The sequence below is a fragment of the Camelus dromedarius genome, chromosome 29, assembly GCF_036321535.1.
Source record: "Camelus dromedarius isolate mCamDro1 chromosome 29, mCamDro1.pat, whole genome shotgun sequence".
Lineage (NCBI taxonomy): Eukaryota > Metazoa > Chordata > Mammalia > Artiodactyla > Camelidae > Camelus > Camelus dromedarius.
The window spans coordinates 7210511-7228344 of record NC_087464.1 but is presented as its reverse complement, the minus strand read 5'-3'; the positions used below and the strand labels follow the sequence as shown (position 1 = coordinate 7228344).

Below are 17834 nucleotides of genomic sequence, written 5' to 3'. Positions count from 1 at the left end.
AGTCAATACCCTTACCTGTTTGTAGCCTTTTACCAAAAACAAAAACAACAAAAAAACGTGAACAGCTTGAGTCTTCCTTTCATTTTGAAGTTAACACATTTAATAGATGGGAGACTTTCGGTGGGACATTCCTAAATCCATTCTTTCCCAGGGTAGGGGCTAAATTTTTTTTTAAAAAGTGTTCTAGTTTCTGTGCTGTCAAGGTGTTATCCTACAAGATACAGAAAAGGGAGAAGTAACATCACAAATCACATTTTGTTTTTTTTTCAAAAACCCAGCATGGACTCTCTTGGTCTGCGCAGGCTGCTACAACAGAATGCCATGGGCTGGGACGCTTAAAAAGTGGACGTTTATTTCTTGCAGTTCTGGAGGCTAGAAGTCCAAGATCAAGGTGTTGGTGGGTTCGTTCCTGGTGGGGGCACGCTCCCTGGCTTGCAGACAGCTGCCTTCGTGCTGTGCCCGCACATGGTGGAAAGAGATTGTTTCTCTTGTGTCTCTTCTTATACGGGCACTAATCCCATTCGTGGGACTTCACCCTCATGTACTAATTACCTCCCAGAGGCCCCACCTTAAACACTTGGGGTTTAGGGCTTCAGCATAGGAACTTTGAAGGTACATAGACAGCCCCTGGCAGGCTCGAGTGTGGTATGTATTTAAAACATTTATTCTACCACCCACGTCAAAACCCGTGTCTTCAACCAGATAGTCACTTGGTGAGTAGTGACCCGGTCTGACACCTTTGAATGCTGCCTTCATCCCACAGACCTGTCTGGGATGTGTGAGTACCAGCAGGAGTGGCCTGTGTGGTCAGCTGTCACACTGTTAAGGAGGACTAGGGACCCAGCCCTTCCCCACCCTGTCACGAAACTTTTTGGTTTATTTCCATCAGTTGTCAAGGTGGCGCCCAGCACAAATGGAGCCAGAGTGGTTTTGGTGTTCCTACTGGGTGTTGGAGCGGAAAGGAGCCATCTTCACACCAGCCTGCAGCCCTGCTGGGCCACAGGCCATGGGATGAGGTGGGGAGAAGAAACAGTGCTCCCACCCCCACCCCACCCTGTGTGTGCTCACCCCCCTCCTTCCAGCCCTGGATCTCATCGCTGACTGCATGGGCACAGGTGCTCAGACATGCCACTCTGGTCTTCTGTACTTGAATGCTGATGGCCTCTCCCCCAGGGGACTGAAGACCACTGTGGACACGAGCGCTCACTCCACCCCACCCTCCCCGCTACATGCTGAACCCAGAACACAGCTGGGAGAGCAGGGGGCCAAGGGCTGTGCCAATTCAAAAAAAAAAAAAAGCTTCAGAGCAGCAGCCATGTTTCTGCCTGGAGTGGAGGCCACAGGAGGCAGCAGCAGGGAGTCAGCCTTCCTCCTGCTCATCTCTCGCCACTCCCTGCACCGGCCGCCTCTGACCTCTAGGCCAAGTCAGGTCTGTTCATCACCTGCCCCATCGTACCTGGTTCTTTCCCTCTGTTGTCTCCACCAGCTCCACCATCATGTGTTTAGTGACTAGCGTCTGCATTCAACAGCAAGTTCTCAGAGGATGGGGACACTGTGCCTTGTTTATTGTTGTGTCCCCAGTTCTTAGCACATGCCCGGTACATCCTGGGTGCTCCACCAGATTCAGTGAGTGAGTGACACGAGTGAGGGGGATCCTCTGTGCCCCTTGCGGGGCTCTGCGGGGCTCTGCGGAGCTCTGTGGGGCTCTGCGGGGCTCTGACACAGGCTTCATTTTAAAAGCACATACTGACCCCAGCACTCCCAGCGGTTTCCCTTTATTAGCATTTTCTTCTCAATCCCTGTTAACTTCCTAGAAGAAGGAGCTTTTTCCAGGACTTTATTGCTCCAAATCTAACTCCAGACCTGCCTGAGGGGCTACATAATATATAGAAATAAATACATAATACCAGGTGTTGGGTCTAGCCTCCTGCACAGGAAGTTTTGAACTTTTGAAGAGAAGCTTTTTGGCCACAATAGTGCTGATGGGTGAAAATTCTTACTGTCAGGAAAAACCACGAAAGTGGTAAAAAGAAAAATGTCTGATAGAAGCACCAGGTCACCCTGAAGGGCACCCACGGCCAGAATGGGGTCCACGGGAGGGGCACAGTCTCGCTGTTGCATTTGGAGCAGAGTCAGCCTTGAAAATCTGTGCGGTGGCTGTTCCATCCTCTAGTTGGACAGACTGATACAGCACCCGAAACCCCGGCACCCAGGCCTGCCCAGCTTTCTGGGGGCGAGTTGGGGGGGTCTCAGTCGGCTGCGCCGGGCCTGGCCTTCCCCAGCATGGTGGGCTGTGGCCCACTGGTGCAGAAGGCCGGCTTGGCTTTTGGGGCCTGCCTGGGCTTCACGGCCACCTCGGGGGCCCTGCAAACAAGCAGAGGGTGGGGTGAGTGGGCGCCCCTCGGACCTCGGCTGCTGGGAAGACGAGCCTAGCAGTTGCCAAGGTACGTTCATGAAGGTGCCTCAGGAGGGATGTAAATGGGAGGGGAATCGTGGCACAGGAGCACAAAACTCGAGGCTTTCTCTCCCACTTTCTGATTTCTCAGGGACCATTCTCGCTGAGCTGACACATCAACCCTCAGCTGCTAAAGAGCTGGGGCCCACAGGGCAGGCTCCGAGACGGTGGCCCTGCCACCGCACCCGCCCGCGGGCCTTCCCCAGCGAGGACTCGGCCGTCAGCCCACAGGCCCGGCGAGGCGGGCCTCTGCTCCGGGGCTGAGACAGCCGTAGGCCCGCCTTCACGGTGAAGTCAGGGGGCTCGCAATCTCCGCCTGGGAGGCATGGGAGGACCGAGGCCAGGCCCCAGCAGGCCGAGCTGAGCTCTGTGCCCTCGCCCTCCAGCAGGTGAGATGACCTGCAGGAGAATGAATCCCAGCGTGTGTTTCGGACATTATTCAAGAGCTAATTTCTTCCTAGTATCTGGCAAGGAGATATTTTCCAGCTGGGTTTTCAAAGGAACTGGTCTGGCCTAGTGTATGAGTTAGGGGAAATCAGTTAGTGAAACTCTCCGTGGGAAGTGCCACAGACCCTTAGAGAACCGGCTCCCTCTGAGATTCTGACGTCAAAGGGCAGCGTGAGGGGAGGCCAACTCACCTGGACAGGACGTCGATGGTCTGCTGGGTGGCCAGAGTCCTCTTGTCCTGCGGTCCATACAGGAGGGTCTGAATCTGAAGACACTGCAGAAAACCAAGTAGTAATCATGAGGTTATGGAAATGTCACCAAGAGCATTTTGCAGGAAAATCAAGTCTCCCCCGAACGAGAGAAAGAATGCTTCATTCATAGACCCATGCGAGTCATGACGGAATTAGTGCATTCTCAGGGTCTCTCCTAGGGGCGGTCTGACCTTCAACTTAGAGACGCTGGGGGATCCAGGAAACAAATGGACAGTTATAGCACTATTTTATAGAACTCTCTGTGACTACCTGTATGCAAGACTGTGTTTAAAACTTGTATGTCTAGAAAATAAAGGCAAGAGGGTTTGGGGACTTCCTACTGAAGTCTATGTATTCATTCCGATCCGCCAACCATTTTTAGGTCTTTGGGAAAATTAAACAGCAGGCAGCCAAAATGTAAGCTGTGGAAAATACCAAAACCATCTGAATGTCTGGTTCAGTTGAAGGAATTGAGAATGTGGTTCTGGAATCTGAGAATGTGGTTGCCTTTTGGAGGAAAGAAATAGTATTAGACAGGAGGATGGCAGGATTTTTTTTTTAAATAACAGAAAATATTCACTGTTTCTTAGCTGAATGATATAACACAAAGAAACAGGAGACCTTTTCTGCTATTCTAGTTAATGTACAACCCAAGTTCTGTAAAGGCAGGGGTCCCAGCCACCTCCACCAGGCGAGTCCCAGGCGTTCTGAATCTGCACTGGGGCCCTGGCCTGGCTGCTGGTTCCCTGGGTTTGAGCTAGTGTTGCTTTAATCCAGAGAGATTGTTGTGACCTTGGAAGTGTAGGAACCTCAAGGAAGTTCTGTGCTGCTTTGAGGGGACGTAGAAGGGGACAGACACCCGTGACACGTGATGTAACCTCTTCCTGCGCTCCACCTGGTCTGGCTCACAGCCGCAGGAAGCCCGGGTGCTGGCCGCACAGGGCCCGGCAGAGGAGGGCTCAGACCGGGACAGCAAGCAGGAAGCAAGAGAGCTCTCCCTTCACTCGTGTTTGTCAGGGGGCGGCCTCTCTCCAGGGCTCGCACATCTTGCCAGAACAGACTGCATTTTCTCCAGCTCGGCCAGGAATACCTTCACTCAGTGTGAAAGATCAGGTCTAATTGTAAGCCCACCCAAACTTCCCACTGACGTATGTACGCGTGCCTCCCGTGCAGCTCATTTTGAGAGGAGTTGATGTCAACATGCCTTGGTGTTGATTCACTCACTGAGGATTCAGAATTTGACCGACATTGCAATGATTATTAGAGGCACCCTGAGGTCTCAGTTCACTCTGCCTTAGGAGGTGGCCTCCAAAATCTAAAACTCAGGAGGAATTTCCATCCTGCCCCTTTGGTTACTGAAGCTCCTTCTCCTGGGCTCATCCTCTAGGGAAAGAGATATTATTAACTGAATATGCAACAGATTTCTGGGAAGAATGACGCGGCAACTGACAGTACTTAGGCGGATTCTCACTGGTTCTCGGCTAACCACCTCCAGCCCAGACCTGGGGTGTTGATCGCTTTCACAGGGCGTGTGATGTTAGTAGAGACAGTAGTTAGGAGAGAGGGTCGTGGTTGGGTAAAGCGACCCTTTTCAGTAACCAGCCCCAGAGAGAGGTGAGCCCACTCGCATCCTACCCACTTGACCCCAGCAGTCAAGGCTCTTCTCTTCCTGCTGTCACAGGTTTTGTTAAGGCTACTTAATTCTCACTCAGGAAACTTGCCCAAAACTAGAGCTGAAGTGACAAGAGATGTAAAGGGATGTCGACTAGGAGGGGGGAACAGGTCTTCAGCCCCTACCCAACCCCCTTTCTGCTGACAGTGCCCAGGGAGGCCACGCCGGGCACCGAGACGGAAAAAAACGGTTCATCCAGGAACTGAAATGGCCTTCACTCAAACAGCGAAATAATCCACTACTGACTCTTACTAGGAAATGCTTTACGTAGCTGTATGCTTATCTAAGAAACATAAATTGAATTTTTCAACGTTCCGTGGCTCTTAGCTAAATTCGCTTAAGCATTTTTTTGTGTGAAGTAGATATTTCAATTCTTTTGCTAAAAACAGAGGCGTTGACAGAGACAAAGTCAATGAATGTTAATTGAACCTACTGGGAACCAGGCATTGTAAACATCTCACTGAACTAGGTAAAGAGCTCCCCAGACCTCGACAGGACAACATTCTCCACCAGGAATTAAGGCATTTTGTGCTCTCCAGGTTCTTCCAAGGAGGCCACTGCACTCCGGTCTGAAATCGGCCTCCAAAGGGTGTTTCTCACTTTTCTTTGAAGTGAGCAAAAAAACTGAAATTTCGAGTATCCAGGTGAATTTTAGGAAGTTGTTACACTGCATGTGTTCTCTTTGATTTTATCTGCAGGGGTTGGGAGGAGTCATTTCTGTTTTTATTATTCCTTAAATACCAAACAAGGAGCTTTCCTCCCCCTGCAGGAAGACAAAAGGGAGCTTTTACACCAGCCTGCGAGCTGTCCCCAAAGGGGCCATGTTTGTTTTGCTCACCTTTGTGTCCCCGGCACATAAGTAGATGCAGCATTTGCTAAATGAATGAATAACTAAATAAGTGAAGCAAAAGATCAACTGATCGACCAAATTCTTATCTGCAGCCTTAAGACATGACTGGACCACAGGGCTCCTGTGATACATCAGCCACTGAAACCCCTGGTAAGGAAGCCCTGTTGTGGGTCAGGGTTCCCAGCCTCCACCATAATCCAGGCAAGTCCAATAAGAAAGAGCGCCGACCACCAGGCTGTTTTTTCCCAGGAGTAACGCATGAAGCCTGGGGAACTGACACATCCTTAAGCATTTGATGAGAATCTTAAAAATTATACGTGATACGACTTTGGGTTTTGAAAGTTAGGTTTCTAAGGCTCCCAGGAGCCAAGCAAGCTGGGATAGGAGGCATCCATTTGCTGTCCTAGCTCCGGCCTCCTCTGTGCCCCAGCTCTCACCTTCCCCGCGGGGACAGTCAGGTGGTTCAGGGGCAGCTCTGGCTGGAGGTTAGCTGACTCTACTCTGGCTTTGGAGAACCACAACAGTTAAAGACTCAAGTCATGAGGAAGCATATTTTCTGATGTGAGGGGATCTCTGAATATCAGCAGTTGGTACGCAGGGCCGTTTATTTTCACAGCAGCGCCTCTGCAGAAGTGGGTTGGGGGCCCTGAGCCCTCCTCTTCTGCCTCAACCTCCAGCCTTAAGTCCTGAAACCACATCGTCATTTCTATTGGGAAATTTCACACAATGAAGGTGCTGCCAGGACACGTCCTATTTATTAACAGAAGCCAGGGCTGCAAGCAAAGAGCCATTTCACTTGCAAGGCTATGCGACTCCATGATGGAAAATGGAGACAGACACGTTTTCATGCCTGGTAAGGGTCGGCGCCAAGCCTGTCATGCTAGTGTGTGTATTTTGTCTTTACATGAAATGAAAAACAAAGCCAGAGAAAGGAAAAGGTTTTTAAGCAACTCTAATGCTCAGGAACTGAAATCACTCCTCTTCTTTACACATCTTGTCTGATGCTAGAGTATTTCTTCTGGGAGGAGAAATTACCCAGGACCTCACGAGCTGTGCTTCTATTTTCATGTCAATTCTCAAGGCTACTCTTAAGACACCAGAAACCAAAATACATGGAAGTGTGAAATATCTTAAAAGTTTAGAAAAACACAAATATGCTTTCATTTACCTATCTTTACCAGGCAAGCAGAAATGATTACTTAGATGATGAACTCGGGGGAATTGAAAGGACGAAGCAAGACACAATTCACCAGACAGCATCTTCCTCTAAAAACGGGTCACACGTGTGGGGCTTGGTTTCCCCGAGCCCGTCAGCGCCAGCCTTGTGCGCTGGGCCTGCGTCTTCCACTGCCACCACCACGCCTTTCTGCAGGTGTTTGCCAAGCACCCGCCATAGGCCAAGCCTGTGTCCACCTCAGTGATGGAGCAAGGGGTGGGGGCTTTTCTGGAGTGGGGGAACCAGGTATTTAAAAATATGTAAACAAACACGTCATCACAGCTCCTGATGAGAGCTGTGGAAAAGAAAAGAGAATGTAGGCTGTGAAAGAATAAAGGAGGAGAGGGGGCAGGTTTAGTTCAAGTGGTAGAGTGTGTGCTTAGTGTGCACGAGGTCCTGGGTTCAATTCCCCAGAACCTTTGTTAAAAAAATTAAGTAAATAACCCTAATTAACTAGCACCCCCACACACAAAGGAGGGGTTTCAGTGGTGGTAGACGGTTCTTGGGTCAGTGAAGGCCTCTCTGAGGTGACCTCGGGGTTGAGACCTGCAGGATGGGGACTCAAGCACGTGAAGAGCACCAGGTAGGGGTGGGGGTGGGGTCCCAGGCAGAAGCGGGAAGTGTTTGAGGGAGCATACCCTGTTTCTCTCTTCTCTCTCTCTCTCTCTCTCTCACACACACACACACACACACACACACACACACACGCCAGCAGCTTCCTTACCTGGAGGGCCACTAATTCTGAGACCCGATGATTACTGCACAGGTGGGTAGGAAGCCTCCCACGAGAAATGCAGGTAGGGTGGGACCCGGGGCCCTAGGACAAGGGAAACAGGAGAGGAGAACAGAACGGAGGGGGCCCAGGCACTGCCCCTCACACGGCTGCTCAGAGCGGCCCGTCTGAAAAGCTCTCGCTGAGTGTCTGAGTGCCAGTCTTGGAGGTGTGGACGTCACCCTCGCTGTCTCCCTGACGCCTCACCTCAAGTGCCGTGGGGTCTCTGCCCTCATCGACATCCCTCAACTCCCCCACGGCTTTCCTCCATCCCCTGGCCCCTGTCTTGGAGCAAGCTACTGTCATTTCTCTCCAGGACAACTGCAACACAAATATTTAGAAAACAAATGCAGCAGCAGGACTTGCTCCAGGGGACGCCCGCCGTGTGCCCACAGAGGAACGTAGCTTTTCTTTTTAAAGTGGACAGCTTGCCTATTTCTGAGCCAGACAGACAAGAAATCCAGACCTTCTTAAAACAGCCTTTCGAGCTACCTTTCCCTGGCCCATTTCGCTTGCCCAGCTTTCCTGAGTCAGTGCAGCAGCACCAGCCTTGTTGGCATCACTCTTTCCACGTGTTTAAGGTCACACTGAATTTATGGAGGAGGAGGTTTTGCCTTTCCCTCCATCCCTGGCCATCCACCCATAAACTCACGGTTCTCCTGCATCCAGTGAGGTTTTGACAAGTCACCAGACAGTCTCAGGCCAGGATGGTCTGCCCGGAGCCACAGTTCTGCACCCTCCACATACTGATGCTAATTTTGGAGCTTCTAAGACATCGTGCACTCACCAAGCCACGGTAAGAGTTCTGATACTGGAAGAGCTTTCCGCAGCAAATGCAGCTTATCATGGTCAGTCCCTGTACAGTGCCCATGTGTGTTCTCCAAGGAGGGCAGCAAAGGTAGGGGGCACTGTGCCTGGACTGCTATGGTGAGGGGGCCTGACCCGGAGGAGAGCACCTCTTCCTGGCAGCAGACAATGCCAGGGCGGCCTGTGGCCAAGAGACCTGGAATTCTGATTTCCATCCAGCCCGCAGCCAGCAAGGGAGGCTCCACACTTTCCCCACCGAAGGTGAGGAATGGATGACCTTGACCCCCCTCAACCATCAGCTCCCATTCTCATACCGTATCAACCAGTTTACAAACATCTCTCAGGAACTAATGAGTGCCTGAAGTGTCTCTCAGCATGCCTCTCAAACCAAGAACAGGATTTCATACATAAAATCAGTGTCATTATGACCTTTCTCTCTTTCAAAAAGGATTTGAGGGGGAGGGCTGTGGTCCAACAGTGGGTTAAGTCAAAGACGATTAGAAAAATAAGAATCAAGGACGAATGAGACTCTACCCATGCGAACAGTGTGGGCTAACACGGGGCTCCGTAGGGACTCCAAACTTGCCTCTGGGCTTCCCGGTGTCCAGGGCGACAAGGAAAACACCACCTATGCGAAAGGGAAAGTAAAACTAAGTGGGCCACTGATGGAATGATGGGACGTGAACGGTGTATGAAACATGGCCGTCCACAAGAAGGCCCTGTGTGTTTGGCTGGTGGAAGGAATGGCTGGAATAGACAGGACCTGACGGCTTGTTCAAGAGTCTTGACCCAGGACCACGTAGGACCCTTCCAGGGCTGGCTTTGTCACATACAACCTATGAATGAAAACCATTTTCCTTCGTCTTTTTTCAAATGGCTCATTACAGTGGGCTTTGAACTTCTTGGAGCAAGAGGTCACATACAGTTGTTGTTCTTTTGTGGAGATGTTTAATGTTCATGGCTGTAAAGTAATCAGGCCGTGGAATGAACCCTGATGAGGACAGCACCTAAGAGGGAGGCCAGATTAAGGTGGTACCCAACCTCGACTTCACACTGTAATCAGTGGGCCCAGGGTTAGTCCTGAGATACTTCTGACCCAGGAAACAGTCTGTGAATTCTTTTTTGTAGCCTTTCACGTGGATGAAAATCCAGGTCTCCATGTTGCAAAAAACGTCAACTTTTTGCTGTGGAAATTTCCATTTGGAGCCAACAGAGTTCTCCAATTTTCCCCTGCAGGCAGATGCGTTGAAAGGCAGATCAGTAGTGTGGTTTTCTTTTCAGTGATTTAATCCTGCTTTGTTTCTCATGCTTCCTGTTTTCCATGCCCACAGGACCCTGCCTGGGCCATTCAGCCCAGGAGGGCACATCTGGAAAGGCCAGTATTCAATGGATTCCTGCTCCAGAGTTGAAAACGTGGAGGAATGCAGCTGTTGCTGTGATAAAAACAAGAGAAACCCTGGGCCAGGAGCTTCAGAGAGCTGCTGCTGGCTCTGCCGAGCCCAGGGCTAAATATGGCATTTGAGAAAGCCCAGCTCAGCAGCAGATGCGACAGGCACGTTTAAAGGCCTGTGGGTGCCCTGGGGTTCCGGGAGCGGCCAGCCCCTGTCCTCAGGTGGGGACAAGGGGACAAGTGGGCATGAGGACCGCGTGTACCATGGCGGGCACAGCCCTCAGAGATACACATTTCAACCCTTTCCTCTCTGACTCTGGCAAGTGGCCAGATAGCTTTAAAATGTCAAAGTCATTGTTTTCAGGGCTGACGGTTAATGAGGCCAAACTAAGGGGGAAAAAGTCACCAACCTGTACTGCAGGCGCTGGGAGGGATGAAACCTGAGAGTTTCCTGAAGCTGAGCTGACTTTCAGTCCTGCTGGTGGGTCTGGGGCCCAGCGCAGTGATTCTCAGGCTTCCTGCAGAAGCTAAAATGCAGGTGCCTGGGCCCCTGGGCCCCTGCCAGAGACTCTGGTTCAGAAGGTGACCGTGATGCAGGAGGTTTAAGACCCATACTTGGCGAACCACTGGCATTAAGGAAAGTCTGGGCTTTACTTAACAGTAAATTGCCCACAGACAATTGACTTAACTTCTAGGAGCTTCAGGCCCCTTGTCTGCAAATCAGAGCTGCTGAGGTCGGACCTGGAGCGTTGCCGTGAGGCTTAGGAACTCGCAGGAGCCACCCCAACACCAGCCCGCCCGGCGAGCTGGCAGCAGTGGAGTGAACTGGTCCCCACTGGAGCCAGCAGGGCCGCAGGAAGGTTTGTGTGGCCCGAGTCAGATGGCTCGCGCAGCTGCTAGCATTCGCCGTCCTCTGCTATTCCTGGCTCCCTCCCCTGCCTGCAGTGAAGTGTGTGGGCAGAGCCTTGAGAGGAGTTTTTCCACATTGCAGCTCCCCTCCTCAGGGGAGAGAGGAGGCGGGAGATTCTCGAGGGTGGGTGGCACTCAGTCAGGCCAGCCCCCCACCCTGCCCCCGGGGCTCTGCACCCGGGCAGCCCCCGGAAGCCTCCAAGCCTCGCAGTATCCCAGCCTGAGAACAAATCGGGAGGGGAGGAGGGCTCAGGGCTGCTGTTATCCCCACTTTTCAGATGAGAAAACTGAGGCCTCTTGCCTCAATTCTTGGGCCACTCCATTCCATTCTCTACACTGTCCTCACTGTGATTAAAAAAAAATCCAAAGAACAAATCCTATTGTGCCCTGCTTCGAACTCCCTCAATGGCTCCCAGCCACTTAGAGCCAGGTTCAGAAAGCTTTTCCTGCAAAGGGCAGGTGGTAAATATTATCTAGACCTTGTGCGCCAAGAGATAAAAATCGTACCTATTGTGTAGGTACTTAGGGAGGAAGGGAGGAAACAAATTGCCACAAACTTTTGCCAATGAAATTTAAAATACAATAATAATGTAATCTAGTTGTACTAATGAAAAGAATGGGTTTCCTTTTTGGGGGATAACATTTCACTCAGCTGGGGTTCAAAGTCAGTCTTCTATACCATCAAGTCAATTGACGATCACCTGTAAAATGACTGCAGGTTTTATAATCACCTGTAAAAACTATTTTTAACTTAGGGGCCACACAGAAACAGGTAGTGAGCTGGATTCGACCTGCAAGCCAACATTTGGGATCCTTGTTTAAAGGACCAAGTCTCAGCCCCTTCACCTGCAAACAAGACAGCAAGGTCTTTCCCAGCTGCTCCTCGGCAGTTACCCGACGGCTTTTTGCTTCTTAAACAGGCTCCACTCTCTCGCCCCTGGGCCTCCTCTCCCACCCCATCTCCCACTTGGTAATCCCTGTCTCTGCTAGGCTGTGCTCTTTTTCAGGACTACTTATTTGGACGCCTTCCCTAAACTCCTTCCTCACACTGATCACAGGATGGACCTGTAGCAGAACTAAACACATAATGTCAGAGTTAGGGGCTTACAGTCTGTAAGTCCCTCGCTGGCCTGGGACGCTCTTAAGGGAAGGGGCTGTGGCACGCCTATTATACTCAATGCACACACCCCCAAGGAGGGAGCGGCCCTAGTGACCCTGTCCCAGGTCTGCTGACTATGGGATTGTGTTTCCTGCACCACCTCCACCGCGGGCACCATGTCCTTCCACCCCACCACGCCGCTGGTGGCTGATTTGGGGTGGGCGCTGGATTCAAGCCAGGCCTCTCAGACTTGGCCCTGAGATCCTCCAAGCTGTGCCTGAGAAACGTCCCTGGCGAAAGGAAGCAAAACTCTGGTGGGCTGGCAGCCCTGATCTCCATCTTGAGGGGAGAAGCTGCCGTGAGAGAGGAGGAGGATGTGCAGAGAGAAGCAGGCAGGACTCCTAGGGAGGGAGAGCCCTGGTGGCCGGAGAATCTGGCCTTGTCACTATCTCCTGAGGCTCCGAGGTGTCCCTGCCCCGCGAATCATGCGCCTGTCAGCGCTTCCTGGGAAACCACAAGACAACAGTCGTTCTTTATACCTGAGCTAGTTGAGTTGTATTCTGTCAGTGGCAACCCAAAGGCTCCTACTTATCCTTATTTTGGCATGCTCCCCACTGTGCCACTGGTTTCCAAACTTTTTTTTTTTTTTTAAAGTATAAGATCTTGTTCAAACAAAACCTTACTTGGAAGCCCAAGCTGTGAAGTAGATGACGGCGTAGAAGAGACCGCCTGGTGTTGAACCCCCACTCTGACAACCCCTCGCTTTGCAACCAAGGCTGAGACATGCTTTCAGCCTGTGTCCTTCTTTGTAAAAACTGAGAGTGGAGGCCTCCAACTCTTAGGGTTGCTCTAAGGGCTTAAGGTAATAGATCTCAATCATTTAGTGCAGTGCCAGGGGCACAATCACTCACTAAGCATGAGCTTAAAAGTGGAGGATGGAGCTTAAAACCTAGAGCAACTGCCACCCTCAGCTTCCCTTCTCACCTCTTCCCTCACCATAACGTCTTTGGCATATGCGTAATTTTTAAATTCTCTGAAATGATTTGTTTAATGTATCTTCCTGCCGAGACTAGAAAGTCTCACAAGGACAAGAAGCGTATTTGTCTTGGTTATTCATGGTCTTTCCCCAGGTCTGCCTAGCACAGTCACTGGCCCATAGAAGGTATCCAATGACTAAGCTGACTAGTTGATAATAGATACATGTGTTATCTCATTAAAAAAATGGGCACCACACATGTTACCAAGTCTGGTGCCTTGTGTAGCAGAATCAGAAGTCACAAAAAGAGAAAAGGCTTGAGTTATAGAACTGCCCACTCAGAACTAAAGTTAATTCTTTTGGTTTGGGCAGTTATGATACTTAAAGGTTCCCAGGTTTTCACCATTTTAAAATGAATTAATATAATGTAAACATAACATGACAGAACTTATGAGATGCATTTAAAGCAATAATGAGGAAAATTCATAGCCTAAAACACTTACATCAATAAAAATGAAAACCCAAATGAATCAAATTGCCAATTTAAAAAGAAAGGAAAAACTCCAACAGGGTAAAACAAATCACAAGGAAAGAAAGAATAAAGATAAAATCAGAAATTAATGAAATAGAGAGTAGGAAGGCAAGTGACCTATGGAATTCAAATCCTGTTTCTTAGAAAAATTAACAAAATGGACAAACCACTAATTCAGTCAAGAAAAAAGTAAGAAAATCCAAATACAAAACTAAGAATTACAATGAGAAAATAACTATTAAAAAAGTAGAAATTTTAAAATTCATGAGACTACTTGGTAAATCTCTGTGCAAATCCATCTGAAAATGTAAGTAAAATAGATAAATTACCTAGAAAAAATAGTTTACCAAAATGACCCCATTAGAGATGGAAGAAATAGAGAAAATTGTCAAGAAAATTTCCCCCCTAGAAGCTCCATGTCTAAGGAGTTTCACAGATGGTACAAACTTTCAAAGATTAGATAGTTTTAATGTGGCACAAAATCCTTCAGTGCTTAGAAAATAAAGGTAAAATTCCAAATTATTTTTAGGAAGGAAAATAACATTGATACTTAAACAAATATCACTTACAAATATTGTTGCAAAAAGCCTAAAATAAATATTAGCAAACAGAATCAAATCATATTGAGAAAATAATTCCTCATGACTAAGGCAATTTATTCCAGGAATGCAAAGTTGGTTCAATATTATAATAAAATATACCATATTAAATGATCTAAGAAGAATCATGATCATCTCCATTGATGCTGACAAAGCCTTTGATGAAATCTAGCAATTATTTCTACTTAAAAAATATGAAAATAGAGACTGATGGATACTTCCTTATCATGATAAAATATATAAACCTTAGTACAAAGGCAGCATATATTAAATGAGGAATCACTAGAGGCATTTCCACTAAGATCAGGAGCAAGGCAAGGATGCCAATTATCTTGACCATTATTTACGATTGTACTGGAAGTATGAGCCAATACAATTAGACAAAATAAATCAACTGGATGCATAAAAAATGGAAAACAAAAAGTAAAACTATTTGCGGATGATGTAATAGTGTACCTGGAAAACTTGAGCGAACCAATGCTCAAATTAACTCAGGCAAGAAAAGAAGAAGATAAAATTAACATAGAGGAAACTATAGTCTTTGTATGCACAAAAATAACTTGTCAAAAGGTATAATAGTGGATAAAACTCCATTTCTAACAGCAGTAATGACAAAAAATGCTTAGGAATCACCTTAGTAAGAAATGTACAAAACCTATGTAAGGAACACTTTAAAATGTGCCCAAATGATACAAAGTAGACATGAACCCACATAAAGACATCCCTTGTTCTTTGGTAGAATGATTAAGCAGCATAAAGATGTCAGTTCTCCCAAAGTTCATTTACAAATAACGTAATTCTCCAAATTCTCCAACAAATACCACCAAACTTTTTATGGAGCTAGACAAGTTGATACCAAAATTCATGTGGAAAAATTAACTTGCAAGGATATCTAGAACACCTGATATTTGAGGAGGATTAAAAAACAAAAAACCGCAAAAAATCACAAGGGAAGTCTAACCCTACCAAGTGTTATATCATGCTATGAAATCTCTTTAATTAAGGCAATGAGGTCCTAGAATTCAAATAAACAATGAGGAAAGTGGAATAGAAAGAAATCCAGAACTAGACTCAAGTACATATGGAAATGTAGTATATGATGGAGGTGTTAGTTCAACTCACTGGAGTAGAGACGGGCTGTTTAATAAAATGGTGCTGGACAACTGAGCTGTCATTTGGGAAGAAGATAAAATTAGATCCACACCTCACACCATCCACACAAACTCCAAATTTAAAAAGAAATAGACACAGAAGTGCCAGAACACATAGGAGACTTACTCTATAAACTGGGCATTACAGAAAGAGTGTAATAAAATAAGATTGATCAATTACACTAGGTACAAATTTTAAATGATTTGCATAGTAAAAAAAAACTTGAAAATTCACTTAAAAATCTTTGTGCATAAAAGGATTACTATATCTTTTAACCAAAAAGTGTTAGCTGAGATCAACTGCGAAAGTGACATCATCTTCCCTTAACAAGCCACCCGTAAAGTCTCATTTGAAAAGAGTGTGGTGGAGGGAGAGAAAGCCACCTGCGGGGAAGGCAGGGCGGGTTTTTCTCCGCTTTCATACCTTCTTCAGTTTCTTGTGGGCACCGCTCTGGTTCCCCTGTGCCAGGTCGGCCCTGCCCAGGAGCCGGTATGTCTCGGCCACCTCGGGACTGAGATCTCCAAACACTCCCACTTTGGCTTCCAGGGACTCTCTCAGGAGGGAGGCTGCTCTCTGTGAAAGGAACAAAAATCTGTCTGGTTAAAAAGTTCAAAGGCAGATTGGGATCAGCGCCTCCTGAGAAAGTGATGTAACTGATGTGTATTTTCACTTTTTAGGGGGATGAGTTTGGCTGGAGTGTCTCATGAACTAAGCCTACTTTCCCCATAAAAAGGAGTCAGGAAATAACCTACACGGGGTGGGGGGAGGGAATGGTGCGAACTGTGAAGAGAGAAGGCATAAAGGACCCCTGGAGAAAAGGGCCACCTGGGATGCTGCAGGAATCCCTTGCAGTTGGGTAGTAGGAACAAAAGCTAACGCGTACTGTACTGTGTCCTTCACGCGTCAAAAACTGTGCTAAGAGCTTACGTGTGTGAGCTCATTTAATTCACACTGCCTCCTTCAGGCAAGTACAATTTCAATCCTTGTTTGACAGAGGAGGAAACTGAGGCACAGAGCAGTCAAGAAATTTGCTCAGAGCCAAACAGCTCATCAACCGCAGACTTAGGATCTGAGTTTGGCTGGTAATTTTAATCCTTTCCAGTTGCAGGCCCTCCTCCCTCTGTGCAGGGATGTTCTTATGTAAGTGAAAAACTACAGAGTTTCCTGGCAGTGGATCTAGTTACAGAACATCCAGAACATGTTCCAGGGTTTTCTCTTTCTCACAAGAAACAGTCCAGGAAACCAAAAGCAAACATTCCAACATGGTGAAAATATTAAATAGATTTGACATGTTGTTTGGTTTATCTGATTGATTTATGGAACATGGAATAAAAAGCATGAGCTGGTCAGAAACCACTATCTTCTCGTATTAATCTCTTCAGTCAGACACCAAGACACACAGAGGGGAAAATCCTGTTTTTCGGTCTCCCACATTTCTCCTGAAATTCTTCCACGGTCTTCTCCATGAAAGCATGATTACAGTTAGAGAACACAAGTGCCAAATTTAAGAGCCCAATAAAGCAGGAGTCAGTGAAGGAACCTTGCCCACCACAGAGCCGTGAAGCCGTCCTGCTAGCACTGCCCAGACAGAGGCACTAGCAAGGCCTTCACTCATTTGATTGGCAGGAAGATGAATTAGGTGCTGGGGGTGGGACCAGTGAACCACAGTAAAGGCACTGATAAGGCAAGAAACGATTTCTGAGGTCGAAAGATAAATCACTGCAGGGAAGAGGAACTGTGTACATTGTGAAGCATGTGGTCCAGCTCGCTACATAAGGGACCTGCCTGATGCTAAAGCCTGTCATGTCCCTGGTACCATGTCCCCTTCCAGCATCTGTGATGCAAGTGTCGGGTTTTGGCAGCTTTTCCAAGAACACTGGTTGTTGGGCTTGGAGGAGCCAGTGATGGGAAAAACAGCCAGATTCCTTTTCCTAAATGAAGCTCTCGATGCCATTTACAGCCTGACTGGGGAAACTGGACATAGATGTGCATGAACTTGAATGGTACGTCGAGATGGTTACGGAAGAGATGGACGGGGTTTACAGGAGACGGAGACCATCAGTCTCTGAAGTTGCAAAAGCTTAATGGAGAGGAGTGAAGAATAAAGAGGATTTCGGTGGGCTGAGAAGAGGGCCCGGGGACCTGGGAGCACAAGTGTGAGATGGGAGAAGCACATGGCAGGTGTGAGGCCAGGGAGGGGACTCATTTGACAGCAGCAGAGAAAGTAGGAAGGGGGCAGAGGGAGATGGGGCAGGAGGCACAGCTCAGCAGGGGGTGGAAGGCCTTCAAGGAGGAGGCTGAGGAGTTTGGATTGTCTTATGGGGAAATAAGAAAGTCAGAGAAGGTTCTCGAGCAGCAGAGTAGCACAACTAGAAAAGTACCTTTACACAGAGCACCTTAACCTGTGGGACAGTGACCTTCATTTACATTTTACTGTAAAAGTCATTTTCATCCCCCAAAGGTCACCTTCCCGTTGGCAAAGGGGTCGAGCCACATGTAGGCTGTGACCACATCTGGGTGGTCTGAGCCCAGCCCTGTGCTCGTGCCTGGGACTGTCCGTGGGCCCAGCCCTGCCGGCCGACTCCAGCTAGAACCCACAGGGAGAGGTCTGCAACCAAGGGCGAGCATAGAGCAAGGCTGCCACGTCTGGCTGGACAGGTTGTGTCACACGCAAGGAGGCCTGGCAGGAGGACGAGGAGGGCCCTGC

At 48.3% G+C, this 17834-nt stretch overlaps 1 protein-coding gene across 3 annotated transcripts in view; it reads right to left on the bottom strand.

Annotated features, from left to right (window-relative positions):
• Window positions 1-77: 77 nt before the first annotated feature.
• The window catches only part of TTC23 (tetratricopeptide repeat domain 23), an 83649-nt gene continuing 65892 nt past the window's right edge, over window positions 78-17834 (bottom strand). For all 3 annotated transcript variants that reach the window (XM_064480535.1, XM_010985326.3, XM_010985325.3), the window contains exons 9-11: window positions 15551-15700; window positions 3094-3176; window positions 78-2364 (exon numbers count right to left, since the gene is read on the bottom strand). In XM_064480535.1, coding sequence (XP_064336605.1) covers window positions 2250-2364; window positions 3094-3176; window positions 15551-15700 — 348 coding nt within the window. In that variant the 3' untranslated portion in view covers window positions 78-2249. The remainder of the gene's footprint in view (window positions 2365-3093; window positions 3177-15550; window positions 15701-17834) is intronic.